At 48.1% G+C, this 15,182-nt stretch overlaps 1 protein-coding gene across 1 annotated transcript; it reads right to left on the minus strand.

Annotated features, from left to right (window-relative positions):
* Window positions 1-12,697: 12,697 nt before the first annotated feature.
* LOC118482731 lies at window positions 12,698-13,488 on the minus strand. The gene is made up of 3 exons (XM_035978366.1): window positions 13,373-13,488; window positions 13,124-13,288; window positions 12,698-13,057 (listed from the first exon to the last, which is right to left on the minus strand). Exons 2-3 carry the CDS (start codon window positions 13,238-13,240, stop codon window positions 12,698-12,700), a joined length of 477 nt encoding a protein of 158 aa, XP_035834259.1. The 5' UTR covers window positions 13,241-13,288; window positions 13,373-13,488.
* Between the last annotated feature and the right edge of the window lie 1,694 nt (window positions 13,489-15,182).

A 15,182-nucleotide genomic window follows, 5' to 3' on the forward strand; every position in this document is an offset into this window, starting at 1 on the left:
AACTTCTCCTTCCAAGGCTTCTGGTTCTATGCCTGAGAACATTGAGAAAGTCATTGTTGAAGACCAAGGCTCATTCTCTGATGCTGACAAAAATTCTCCAATCCGCCCGGATGAAACTCTGGGTGATTATTATTATAGGAGTTATTCAGAGAAGAATGCTTCCGAGATTCATGTCCCTGTCTGGAATCTGAAGAAAGGTGACACTTTCTCAGATTGGCGCGTGTGTCGAGATTGGATGCAGGGAGCCTTTCCACCTGGGGAGATCAAGTTTCAGGAGGGACGCCTTCATGATCAAACTTATCATGCCTACCTTGAAGAAGTTGCTTCTTATACATCCACTACGCACCGCATAGTGCGTGAGTGGCACAGTATGCATAAGGAGTGGGCTGCGTTTAAGGCGTCCAAAAAGAAAGTTGTTGATGATGAAAACCGTGTTGCTCAGTTGAGGGCTAAACTAGAAGCTGATCAGGCCAAGTTTGAGACTGATCGGAAAACTGAAGAGTGGTTCGTTACGTGCTGGAAAGGAAAAGCGGAAGCCGAAGCTGCCCTTCTTTCCGAGGAGCGCAAGAACTGGAAAAAGATCTGCGAGAAAGATAATGCCGAGAAGATGGGTCTCCGCAATGTTATCAACAATCTCAAGGCTGAGGTTGAGAAATTGAAGAAACAAGATGCGGAGATCGAAAAGTTTGAGAAGGAAAAAGCTGACGCTGAAGCTGCGCAAGATGAGGCGCGTTCTCACAGGGAACGAAGTGAACAACGAGAGGTACATATCTGCACCACTCTTGCTCTTAGATATAAAGAGATAGAAGAACTTACTGCTTTGTTCTCTGATCAGGAACAACTCAAGAAATATTTGGAGCTTGCGCGTTCTGAGAAGGCTGAAACTTCCCGCTGTCTAGCTAAAACTGAATAAAAGCTAGAAAATTCTGAAACAGCGCGAGCGACGACGGAGAGTGAACTTGAGCCTTTGAAAAGTGACATGCTATGGCTGAAAGAACGCGGGATTGCCAGTGTAAGTTGCTTTCTGCTTGTCATTCTTGTGGAAATGTTTTGCGCTTTTTCCTTATTTGCCTTTCTTGGCTTTTATAGGTTGCTGAATCAGTGTTGAATTCTGAAGAACTAGATAAAACAGTTGCGCGTTTGGTGGTTGCGCGCGAAATGACGGATATGCTCAAGGATATGCGGAATGCTCGCACCATGTAGTTAATGCTTTGAAGGTTGATTGGGATACTAATAGATCCGCTACTAATGGTGTTAATACTGGCGCCTCCCTTGTAGCTATGAAAATAGAATTCAACAACTTACAGCTCCCTGTCATGGATCTTTTAAACGTTGCGTTGCAGTCTAAAGATCATGTGGCGCAACTGAAGGAAATCTTCCCAGATGGAGATGAAGATGAAGATGAAGATTTAGCGTAGGTTTCCTTTTGTGGTTGTATGAACAATTATTTTTGTAGTTTTTTGGGATGTGTATCCCTTTTCTGTTAATGCGCTGCCGCGCAAGTAACATGTATTGAAACACTGCCGTGTTTTGATGATTTTTTAAGGCGTGTTGGTATGCCAAAAGTAACATGATATGTGCTTTGATCTACAATATTTTGCATGGGTACAATTACTTTGATTAGGTAAGGCGAATAAAGGTGGTATGAAGCTCATGTGTGAACGTATGGTCTTGCGCAATGTGTGTAATCGCTCACTGTTCATGAGACTTGTATTGTATTTACCATAATGTTTTTGCGCTTACCAAAAGGAATTGCATGCAGTTTGTAAGAAAAAACACAAGAATAATAGAAACTTTTTTGTTTATTAATGGATAAAGCGCAGAGGCCGTACAAAGTCTATTAAAATAATTACATGGGACTTAACTTACTATAGTCCTTGCTTAGAACTGATAAACTGTAGAGTCTGTCCAATCTGCAAGGAGGCTATAGAGGTGTTACTTAATTTTTTGCCTTTTTACTTGGGCCTTCCTCACCACGAGTAATTTGTTTTATCTCCTTGCGCACATTTTGTAACAGGTGAGTGAGCTCACCGCTTTTATGCGCCTTCTCGATTTTGGTGCGGAAGGAGATGCAGTTATTGGTGGTATGCCCGTTGTCTTTGTGATAATCACAGTACTGACTCGGGTCCTGTCCGCGTTTGTTCTTCATAGGTGGTGGAGGCTTAAACTGGTAATCCTCCGTACTTAGTACTTCTGCGTGAGTTTTGGTCAGGGGAGTCCATTGTCTCTCCCTGTTTTCTTGTTTAGCTTCTCTCTGTGCAGCGAGCTTATTAATGTTAGCTCGTGCATCTTCTGATGAATAATTTCCTGAACTTGAATCACGCCAGCTTTTCTTAAATTTTTTCACGCTGATCGGGCCTAAATCTGTTGGGCGGCTGTGTGGTGGTGGCGGCCTGTTGGTGCTGAGATTTTTCTCAGTTTGGGCATAAACCTTAGCAGCCGCCATTAATTTTTCCCAGCTTTTTTAGAGTCCTTCCGTTCCAGACAAAACTTTTATCATGTCGTCACACCTGACGACATATTTAAATTGGGCTCGGATCAGATGCTCGTGAACGTCTCCTATTTCGAGTACTTCTTTATTGTGACGAGTAATGAAGTATTCTAAACTTTCATCATCGCGGTGCCCGATATTCATTACGTCCGCCGTGTCGCGGATGGATCGCCTTTGCTGGCTGAAGTGTACCAAAAACTACTCGCGCAAGTCTACCCACGACGTGATTTTCCCCACGGGCAGGTTGTTAAACCAGAGCCTTGCGGCGCTTGTAAGGGTTTGAACAAAGAGGTGACACCACATCGGTAGAGTCCAGCCTCCCAACAATCCTGTGCTTGTGAAGACTCGCAGATGGTCATCTGGGTACGTCATACCGTTAAATTTGCCTACGTTGGATGGGAGCTTCGCTTTTTCTAATGGAGCCAGAGCAATTTCGCTAATAAATTTGGAATTTTCTGCCGCTTCTGCAGGGCGATAGATCAGATCATAATTGTGCTCAGCTTCAGGATTGTAAACCGCGCGGGGTCTACATTTGTTGTAGTTCGGTTGTAATCGACTAAACACACTTGCACTGTCTACTTCACGGTAAGTTCGATCGTATTCACTGGTGTGGGTGTTCCGTTGTGAACCCAACCTGGTGTGAACTGATGACCTTCTATGAGAGTAGGACTCATCTCGATACTCTATCCTGCGATTTTCGGACTGAGTATACTCATATCTCGTTGGAGATCTAGAGTAGACTTCAGTGTCTTCGATTTGGACCCATGATGGTCCATCATGCTGAGAAATGTGTGGGACTGATAGTGCTCGATTTCGGGACACAGGCCTTCGTGATTGGGTTTGGGGAGCAGTTTGTGCACAGAGTTGTGCATACACAACATTCAATGCTCCCTGAGATCTGACATACCAGGAGATTGGGGTCTCTCCTGGGCGTAGAATTGAGCTTACAGGGATCTCAGGCTGTACCCCTGGGGTGACACATTCGTTTGGATGATTATTAGTGAACTGCACTTCATTATCATCCGAAGCTTCTTCTACAATACCCTCAACCTGGGTATTGTTAACGAAATTTGGCCGAGGGCCATTTTGACGGTGAGTTGAAGTTTCTTCCATTTACAAATGGAAACAACAAAGTGAATCGAAAACGAGAAAAAACGGATGAAACAGAGAAATCGGTGGGCGCCAATGTAGAAACACTGGTTAAATGACCGGAATCAGATAAACCAGAGGGTTAGGTTCTGCATAAAAAGGGTTGGTTACTTCTCGTTCGGTTCGAGGGGATAGATCTTCTCTTCTTCTCGATAGCTGCAAAACAGACACCGTCAGACTCGCCACGGGGAGAATGGGGGTTCTCTCCGTGACCACCCTACGGCGTGAGAATAAGTATTGGTATATGAAGAAGAAGAAGTATGAGTAAAGTGAAAGTAACTTGAAGTTGTACCTGAATTGCTCTTCTATTTATAGCTGAAGTTTGGGCGGGAAGACCTGTTATTGAAATATTGACGGAGTGTGCTAACTCCGTAAGCGGTTATTTTTCTCTCCGTTAATTCTCTTAATCCGACGTGAGAGCACACGGATCGCGATTTAGATTAACGGCTGGGGTATTTCCACGTGGAAAGTGGGTAAGTGGAGATTTCTCTCTAATTCCATGCCATCATCGTGACTTTAAGGGAGCCCGGGATAATGACACGTGGCCTAGACGGTTATAACCGTCTGGTGGTGCACGATTGAGTCTTCTAAAAGATTACAGCCGTAATCCGGTGTGACTCCTTATCGTGTGGTATCAGTGAAGTAAATAATATCCAAGTCTGTGTATTATAATTTCCTTTTGGAGCGCATGTGTTGCTTGTTGTCTTTCTTCTGTGTCCTCTTTGTTGGACCAGTGCGCGGCCGCGCAAGGTCTAAATAGAGTTAAAGATGAGGTTGTGGTATGGTCTCAAGTACTTAAGGCGAGGTTTTTGGGACCTTACTCCTTCACGTCGTCTATTTTTTCCCGTTTGACAGGTTCGTCGCAACGCGCGGGTCCTAAATCGACTTAGTTATTATTTGTTTTGTTTTATGTTCGTTCTAATTTCTTCGCATTAACACACCACAACTTTAGTGTCGGTGTTCGTTGACGGTGGTGTGACATTGGTACTATTTGTTTTTGAACGGCAAGGGACGACGTGCCAACCACCGTGACAACGAGCGTTGTGGCTAAGGTCGACTACTCGACCATCGCCATCCCCTTGGCTCTCCCAGATGCGCGGAAATCCGACCTCCACACGTCCGAATGCACGACGGTGAAATAATCGGTAAAACCTTGCCTCCAATCAAAGACGAACCGATGCCACCCGTATTCGCCCTTCACCTGGATGTCGTAGAAAATAATGGGGAGAGTGAGAGTCGAGCCTGGATCACAAGGAACACTAAGTCTTTCTCCAACCACTTCAGATTTTACGGCCCTACCGTAACGCGAGGGGCTTATACTAGTTTAAAAAAACAATGGAAATATCATAACATCTTTCAAAAAAAAAAAAAAAAACAAGTGAGATCCCATGTATCACTTTCTAGCTTAGATATGTGATCATTGTCAAGTTTCGAGGAACGCGTCTCATGAGAATATGAGATGGTCTAATGTAGCAAGAAATAACGTAAGGTTTGGAGGCCTTACATTACATAGTACTACATATGCCTTTAGAAACTCACATGCATCAACTTTCACGATGTTCATATAATATCCATGAATATTTAACCATATATAAGTAATTCGAAACATTATCTTTTAGCCTTAAAGTTACTTTTTAACAAAATCATATCTTGCGGTTCATATAGATTACACTTGGTTGTTTTCTCGACTAATGCATATGAGTTAAAGGGAGTCGGGGATGTGAGCCACAATTCACATGGAGTTCTTCGTCTCTATTCTTATAATTTAGCTAAAAAATAACTTTACCGTTAAATTTTGATCCTCTTTTAACAACTTCTATACGTCATTCCATATTGAAGGGGTATGGTCCCAGATCTCGCGTCAGCATCGACCGCAAGTGACCATTACCCTTATCAAAACCCCCACTAGCTAGCAACCTGCTTGTGCCCATGCGAGTACGCGTCGGCACAAAGGTTGAATCCAATCTATCTAGTAACGAAGGAGGACTTACATGGAACATAAGAACGGTAGAGTGATGCGACATAGCATCACATCTGGTGTATGAAAACGGAAGTATTCACAGCGATGCGGCCTCGCACCGCATCCAGTGAACACTTCTATCAATACAAGAAAGCCTTACCTTGGGCATAGAAGAAGATGAACATAACGATGCGGCTGGCACCGCACCATATGGGCATTTTCGTCACGACAAGGGATGCAGGCAAATAGTCTCCGCGGACGACGATGCGGCTAGCACCGCATCTCGCGTATTCCTTGATCGCAAGTAGGAGACACGGTAACTTCAGACGTTACCGCGTGTAGCGATGCGGCTTGCACCGCGTCCTATGCACTCAACAAGTGGGACTGACACCACAATGCAAGTGGCACCAATGGCAGTTACCTGTCAGAGCTACGTAAGCAATGGACTGACGTGGCGTAACCTCCACAACCGACAAGCCTGACACACCTGCAAATGTGCAGCACGTCGTCAGTCCATCCATCATCATCCTCCTTCACTCCTCGGCTATAAATACCAACCCCAAACCAGGTTTGAGGTATCTCTTCGCAACTCTCTCACTACTACTACTATCTTACTTTGCTTCTCAAGCAAACTACTGATTCTCACGCCGGAGAGTGGTAACAAGGAGCACCCCCCACCCCATCCTCCTTGTTACGAGTCACGGCTTGTTTCCTTGTGCAGGAGATCGACCACCGGTGATCCAGCCAGCGATCCTCGAGAGGAAGGGATTAACCCTTCTTGACGAGACTAGTGTGTTAACCCTGCCCGGTTAACCATTGTTTCATCATTGGCGCCCACCGCTACTCTTAGCATTTTCTAAACCATCCTTTTCCCTCTCTCACGATCATGACTGATCACCAAAACAACACTGCGGATAACCAAAATCCTCCATTCCCACCTCCGGTAGGGGTCAATGCCTCGACCTCCCAACCCGGACACATCGGCACGTCCACACAAAGGAGTCCCTCCTTTATGTTTGGACATGACTTATCACAGTTCGCATCTGTGATCCCACCAGGCATGACCGTTCATACCTGGTACGAGCAGCAGGCAGCCCTGCTGACCGCAGCATACAACCGCGCTTGTACGGAAGCGAATATACAAGCTGGGCCTACCCCAGCACCGCACACCCCTGCCGAGCGTATTTTACAATACGACGGCAGGATACATTCACGCCCGGCTTCAAGAAGCCGACGTGAAGACCGCGGATCGTCCTACTGTTCGGTCCACACCCTCAATGAGGACGATTCCTCATACGGGTCCCACACCAGAGGACCAGTGCATACACGCCTTGGCCCCATGGCGAGGACAGGAGGCGATCAACCTCCCGACGCGTCACAGACATTCAGAGCCGATTGGGCCCACAACCATACACCGAAGGGTACGGTCATACCGACCCTGACGACTGTACCTACCGCGGGGATTCACATGACACCAGCAGCAGACCGTGAGAACGCAACTATGTTCCTCCCAGTCACCCCCGCAACACATACCTCAGGGCGGCAAAGCGCCCTGCGAACGAGCCATACAGGCCAAAGGCAGCGGCAGAAAATTCCAAGTTCGGCACGCGGATTGCCAACGCCCATGTCACCATGACAAAGTTCCCATTCAACGTTGGGAAATACAGTGGTTCGACCGACCCGGACGACCACATAAACATCTTCATGGGCGCGGGCATCAACGGCCAGTGGGATTAACCCACCTGGTGTAACTTTTTCCCCCAGACCCTTACGGGCCTGGCCAGGGCATGGTTCGATTCTTTACCAGTGGGATCACTGGATTCATTCGAGGACTTACGTACCAAGTTCCTCGCTCATTTTAGCCAGCAGCGACGCCACGAACGTGATTCGTTGGACGTCATGAACATCTGGCGAAGAGACGACGAATCCCTCGAGGCATTCGTCGTCCGTTACAATAAAGAGTGCCTGGAGATAGGTGACGTGGCAGACCAGATGGCACGAAACCACTTCATCCGGGCCGTCAAAGACAGAGAGATGATCATGACCATCTCTGGTAAGGAGGGCTTGCCCAAAAAATGGGAGGATGTCATGACCGCGGTCAAGACATACGCCTAGACGCAGCGGTCACTCGAACTGCACGTGGCAAAGGCAAAGCCCCAAGCTGAAACGTCCCACCAAGGGTCCAAGCGTAACAATAAACGCAACCGGGACGTTGGAAATCGTGATATTTCCAAACCGTATTTCCCGCGAACCAACACGTTCGACCCAAGGAACCACAACCCCGCCCGAGACATTCGGGCGTCAAAAAAAGATTCTCGGGACCGCAACTGGACCGAGATCACCATGTCGCCAAGTGAGGTCCTCCTTGCGGACCCACAGTTCTTGCGACCGGCCCAACCAATGAAGTTCAAGAAAAATCAGGACCTCACACTCTACTGTTAGTACCACAAGGACTCGGGCCACACCACCAACAACTGCATCAGTCTCCGGCTGGAGATTGAGCGGGCCTTAAAGGAGGGGAAACTGCAACACCTTTTGCCAGGTGGGCAAAAACCCACCAAGCGCATCACCCCTCATGGCGAAGGTACCTCCTCCGGGAAGAGAACCATGTACGTGGCTTCCACCCACATGATCCACGGAGGCAAAGGCAGGCCGCGCAAAGCGGCGAGAAGGCCGGAATGTGACTGGAAAGACGAGTAAGTCGTCTTTCCAAAAGTCCGAGGCGGACCGCGCGATAGGCGCGCCGTTGTTATTTCAGGCCAACTGGCACACTACTGCACCGAGCGTCTATTCATCGACCCGGGCAGTACATCTGATATAATCTACGAACAATGCTTCAACCAGTTCGACTAGGAGGACAAAGATCGGTTGCAAGCAGTAGATTACCCGTTAACCGGGTTCGCAGGGGAAACTGTCTTTCCCCTGGGTCAGATTACTTTCCCTGTGCGTCTTTCCAGCGGAAATCGCACAAGGACAGAAGAGGTATACTTCATGGTTTTACCTCACACCTCCAGATATGACGTACTCCTCGGGAGAGAATCCCAAGGAGATTTCAATATGATCACGTCCGTCCCCCACTCTGCGGTTGGTTTCCCAACCGAATCGGGGGTCGCGATAATCTATGCCCGCAGGGACGTCATGATGTCGGACGAAGTACGTCCGACCAAGGTCGCAAGGCCCACTCCCAATGACCAACCAGAAAAATGGGTTCTTAACGCGAGATACCCAGAACAAAAGGTCACATTGGGTCACGCCTTATCCCCGACCACCAAAGCACACCTGAAGCAGCTTCTCTTCAGGAACCATGACATCTTCGCGTGGACACCCGCGGACATGACCGGGGTCCCACGTGATATTGCGCAACATAACTTGAATACCTTGCCAGTTATTAAGCTAGTGATCCAAGGCCAACGCCACCTTGGGTCAGCTAAAAATCAGGCGATGCAGGAGCAGATCGAAGAACTGCTCTCCGCAGGCATCCTGCGGGAAGTTAAATACCAGACTTGGTTATCCAACCCAGTCATGGTAGAAAAACCGTCCGGGGGCTGGCGCATGTGCGTCGATTACAAAGACCTTAACAAAGCCTGCCCCAAGGATTGTTACGCGCTTCCAAAAATCGACGAAAAAGTCGACAATCTCGCACTATTCAGGTGGAAGTGTTTTCTCGATTGCTACAAAGGGTACCATCAAGTACAAATGGCAATCGAGGATGAAGACAAAACGGCATTCCGGACTCCCACCGGAAATTACTGTTATACAAAGATGCCGTTCGGGTTGCGCAACGCGGGCTCAACCTATCAAAAGTTGATGAACGACACTTTCCGCGGGCAAATAAGCAAAAGTGTCGAAATCTACATGGACGACCTGGTCTTCATGAGCATGGAAGAGGATACCATGCTCACGGATATTGAAAGAACATTCCAAACTCTGCGAAGCGTTAACATAAAGCTCAATCCAGGGAAATGCTCGTTTGGAATGGAAGAAGGCAAATTCCTTGGGTTCATCGTGACTAAAGATGGATTAAAGGTAAACCCGGAGAAAGTCCAGGCGATCGAGCGCATGCCATCGCCTTCATCGATGAAGGATATGCAACGGCTAGCCGGCAGGCTAGCGGCACTCAACAGATTCTTAGCCAACCATGTAGCTAAGTCTTATCCGTTCATCAAGACCCTGCGGAGCTGTTCAAAGAAAGAACAATTCCAGTGGACCGCAGAGGCTGAACAGGCCTTCGAGGAAATGAAGGAGTGTTTGATACAACTCCCAACTCTAACCGCACCACGCAAGGATGCGCCACTCATATTATACCTATCCGCCGCGGATAACGCGGTGGGTGCGGTATTAATAGTGGAGCGAAAGGGGGTTCAAACACCCATCTATTACATCAGCAAGATGCTCAACGACCCAGAGACGAGATACTCCATAATGGAAAAATTGGTGCTAGCATTAGTGCACGCTTCAAGACGATTACGACGCTACTTCGTAAACCACGTCATCACAGTGCTAACCAATTACAGAATCGGGCCGATCCTATCCAAATCCGACATCTCTGGGAGATTAGCAAAATGGGCAATCGAGCTGGGCGCGCACACGATATACTATAAACCGCGCCCCGCGATTAAAGGTCAGATCTTAGCTGATTTCGCCGCCGAAGTACCGGTGAATCGCATCCAAGAATGCGAAGAAGCACAAACTCCTGCACCAACGCCATCCTCCTCAGAGACATGGGCACTATTCACAGTGGTGCCTCCAACGAGGAAGGTGCGGGTGCAGGTCTGCGACTCGTCAGCCCTGACGGCCAAGAGCTTACATATGCAATCCGCCTCGATTTCAAAAGCACAAACAACGAGGCAGAATATGAGGCCCTGTTAGCGGGACTACGTTTAGCAGTCAAAATCGGTGTGCAACATCTGGAAGCACACGTCGATTCCTTGTTAGTTGCAGGCCAAATACGCGGCGACTATGCCGCAAAAGGGGATATCATGATCCTCTACCTCGAGCAAGCCTTGCAACTAATATCCAAATTCGCTTCGTTCAATATTCGCCATATTAATCGAAGCGAAAATAAGTCCGCAGATGCACTATCAAAACTTGCATCTACCAGCTTCCAACACTTGGCAAAGGAGATACGCATCGAAATTCTGCAAAATCCTTCGGTACCCCTGCGCTAAGTCAACGTCATTCAAAACGGTTCAACATCATGGATGACACCTATTATCGCATATCTACAATCAGGTGTGACTCCCGAAAGCAAATCAGAGGCACGCAAGCTACAATACAAAGCGTGCCATTATCCAATGGGAGACGGTATCTTATACGGAAAGTCATACCTCGGGCCACTCCTGCGGTGTGTCAACCCACAGGATGCCACATAACTCATCCGAGAGATACACGAGGGCATATGTGGCATACATGCTGGACCACGCATGGTAGTGGCCAAAATCATGAATGCCGGGTATTACTGGCCCGGCATGCACTTGGACACCGTCAAAGAGTTGCGCAAATGCATTGACTGCCAACGTCATGTTCCAAAAACCTTGCGGCCAAAGAACAACTTAGTCCCCGTCACAACCGCATGGCCCTTTCAAAAATGGGCAATTGACGTTGTGGGACCTTTCCCTGACGCTCCAGGTGCGGTTAAATTTATCATAGTAGCGGTCGATTACTTCACAAAGTGGGTAGAAGCAAAACCGCTCGCCTCAACCACTGCTATGATAACGAGAAAGTTCATTTGGGAACACATCATCTGCCGTTTCGGTTTACCAATGTGCATTGTCACCGATAACGGCACCAACTTCGCTGCCGACGAATTCCAAAAATGGCTAAAAGAACTACATATTGAGCACATATTCTCATCATTCGCACACCCGCAAGGGAACGGCCAAGTTGAGAGTATCAATAAAAGCCTAGTCGAAGGGATCAAGGCACGGTTGGGAACGGCCAGGCGTGGCTGGGTCGATGAACTCCCAAGTATCTTATAGGCTCACCGAACAAGCCCAAAAACAAGCAACGGGGAAACACCCTTCAGCCTAGTCTACGGTTCAGAAGCGGTGATCCCCGCGGAAGTAGGTTTCCCATCTCCTAGAATGTTGGCTATTGAAAAACTAGACAACAACACGGAACGCAGGATCGATTTGGACCTCTTGGAAAAGGGCGCGAAAACGCTGCCATCAACGAGGCCAAATATAAATCCAAACTTGAAAAGTACTACAACACGCGCGTCCGCGTTTGTACTTTCAACACAGGAGATTACGTCCTACGTGACAATGAGGCATCTAATGCCGAGCGCCCAGGCAAACTTGCCCCCAAGTGGGAAGGGCCCTACCTCATCAAAGAGGTCTTAGGGAAAGGCGCGTACAAATTGCAAACGCTAGCAGGCGAACCTATCGCACGCACATGGAATGCACAACAGCTTCGACGCTGTTATATGTAAGCCATGTTCTTACATTTCTCTATGTAACCTATCAGGCCACAGGCCATTTGCAAATAAATAAATAAGCAATTTTATACATTATTGTTTGTTACTACTATTACAAATGCGTGTTCCACTTTGCGGTATCTCAAAAACAGATTGGCAAAATCTTCATTCGCGATACCCATACAAAGTGGCACCCACACACAAATATTGTAATAGGCCAGCAGAAGGCAAAAAGACTTGCATTTTTATCCGGACGGATAAACAAGTTTTTTGATAACACTGAACACAATTCCTGAGCCCAAAAAGGCAAACAATGGAATTGACGCGTACTCATGCAACAAAGGTATGGAGTACACTTGACCCCATTCACAAATGGGTAGAGTTCCGGATATATAAGCTTTTACAAAGCTTACACAATTCTAAAACCCTAACGCGGTAAATAACAGAATTGACGCGTACTCATACAACAAAAGTATGGAGTATACTTGACCCCGTTCATAAATGGGTAAAGTTACGCATACATACGCTCAGACATGCAAGAATTAAAAACACTTGTACAAACTGAACAAAAACTTTATATTCAAAAAATTCAAGCACCCACGGGATGCTTAATGGATTTACATAAAGTTCCTATTCTATACAAGAGAAAAACAAAAAGGAGGCACACTAGCCAACCTAAACCCTATTTTGTGCCGCTGGTTCCTGCATCTCCTCCGGCACCACCAGCGGGATCTTCCTCTTCCGCATCCGGATACAGCATCCGCAGTCGATCAACATAGTCCGCAGCCTCCAAACAGTTGTCCAGTTCTTCTACACAGCCAAGGGACGTATCATAAAAGGAGACTTCGGCCGCGTTAAGAAGCGACTCGGTATCCACATCCCGGAAGCCGGACCGCTCTTCGATCTCACCGCCTATAGACATGACGTTCATATGGGAAATACAGCGGTTATAACCAGCTTTAAAACCAGCGTCACGAGCACGCTGCTTGACCAAGTCCAAGCCAGCTGCGGTCTCAGGGGCATCCATGATAGCCTCAACAATCTGCAATAAAAAGATCATAAGTCTCGGATAATAATCCAAGCAAATATAAAGGCAACGGATACTTACACGCGCGATACCGTGAGTCCGCAACCACTCACGGTCAGCCTTCAACTGGTCAAAAGAGGACACCAAGCCATCCTTGGCCTCAACAGCGGCATCAGCCCGCTCCTCCGCAACCGACATGCGGGCAGTAAGGTCTGTAACCGCGGCCTCCCGGGCCTGAACCTCAGCCTGTTACAAAAACAGCAAACAGTTCACTCGATAAACGTTTTCAAAACAATGAAGGAAATATACAACAGAGGTCACGAAACATACCTGAAGGCTGGCAACAACTTTATCCAAACGAATGCACTCCGCATTCGCCTCCTCAAGAGCCTTAGACGAACGGCTCTCCTTCTCTTCGGCCTCTTCAAGGGCCTTCGCAGCACGCGCCCCGGCTTCCTTGGCCTCTTCAAGCGCCTTTAGGGCCTCGGCCCTCGCCTGCTGCGCTTTCACAGCAACGGCCTCTGCTGCAGCTTTTTCTTTACCCAAGGCAACGTTCGCTGCCTTGGCGTTCGTCAACTCCTGCCGAGCACGAAACAGAGTGTCATTCTGCTTAGCCCAAGATTCGTTCCACTTCTTACGCTCATTGGACAACTTTTCATTCCAAGTCTTGCGTTCATCAGAAAGGAGTTTGGCAAGAGTACGAACCTGTTTAAGCTGAGCAGCGGCAGCCCACTCCGCGGTCTGTTTCTGCTTCTCAAAAGCAGCCCTATCTTTCTCAAGTTGCTCCGCACCCGCACGAGCAGCCTCGACCAACTTCTCCGCTTCAGCCCGCATGCGAGCAGCTTCTTCCTCGCGGCGGCCCAACACCTTGTTATCTTCCAAAATGGCATTCGCCACAATAGAAGATCCTATTAACATTGTTGAGAGCTGGTTTATACGCAGCTCACGAGGTGCAGCACGGGCACGTTCAACTTCGAACGGGGTGCCCAAACCACCCAAAATCTCCTTACATGCCGAAGGGTCGTTTGAAATATCATCCCCCTGCATAACAGTCCAGGGGGGTCGGTGATACACAGTGCTTCGACCCTGGGTATAAGTGCGATAGTAATACTCCAATTCAGACTCCCCAGGCAGAATTGGAGGCCCATCATAACCCACACCACCGGCAGAAGAACCGGTACCCTTCTCACCAGCAGGAGACTTCTGCGGCTCAGCATCATGCTGCCGCGCTTCAGCACCAGTTTTTGCGGTTCGGCATCAGACTGTTGCTTCCCAGTATCAGCAAACCGCACACTCAAATTATCTCCCTCATTGGGAGAGATCAGATTGTTGGACGAGTCAACGGTATCAAATATTTGGGTCGCAACATTCTCTGCAGTACCCTCCTCCGCACGGTTGACTCAGGCACCACCTTGACAGGAGGTGTCGACGGCACCTCCGTTGCACCCGCACCCGTGGCACGCGGGGTGACTCCGTAGCATCAAGATAGAAAAATCTCATCATGAGGCTCTGGCAAAAAACAAAGTCCAAATAGCTGTCAAAACAAGTTATACATAACATTTCAGACAAGCTATGCAACACTTACCAACAGTAACCGCAGGTTCTTCGATGTCGGAACAGTCCTCTTAGACTGCAGCCTCCGACGTTTCGGTCCACCGGCACCAGCAGCCGTCTCTTCTACTTGCCTTTTCCCCGCACCAGACTGCGGGCCCGCAGCTGTACCCAAACCCTCAAGGGTATCAGATACTATCACATAATCCAAGTATCTACGAAAAGAAGAGTGAGAGATACCTGCCGCCTGCGATACCCAAATGAGGCACAACAGGACCTCGATATTTTCTTTTGGCGAAAGCGCACGCCTTTCACCGTCTGCCTCTTAGGCACACCCTTCGCATCAGGGTCCCCTAAGGCCCCAGAATCACCTGCATGAAGACCATGCAAGACGTGAGTCAGTGCAACCCTTATTGTTATCACAAAAATAAAGGATTCCTAAACATACCTTTTGCCCCGCGGCAACTCAACTGCCAATGCAGCCTCAGTAGCACCCGGAAGTTATCTCGAATGATAACATTAAACTCCTCCTCGCCATCCGCACAAACAACTTTTTCCACCTGACCCTGGAAATCCGGGCAAACATCCT

The sequence above is a fragment of the Helianthus annuus genome, chromosome 10 (assembly GCF_002127325.2).
Source record: "Helianthus annuus cultivar XRQ/B chromosome 10, HanXRQr2.0-SUNRISE, whole genome shotgun sequence".
NCBI lineage: Eukaryota > Viridiplantae > Streptophyta > Magnoliopsida > Asterales > Asteraceae > Helianthus > Helianthus annuus.

What these genes read in the sequence shown, in the direction of transcription:
- LOC118482731 (XM_035978366.1), bottom strand. Translation starts at nt 13,240, where the DNA reads ATGTCGGTTGCGGAGGAGCGGGCTGATGCCGCTGTTGAGGCCAAGGAT. An exon ending in GGACTCACGGTATCGCGCGT is followed by an intron (nt 13,058 to 13,123) that starts GTAAGTATCCGT and finishes TTTTTATTGCAG; the next exon opens with ATTGTTGAGGCTATCATGGA.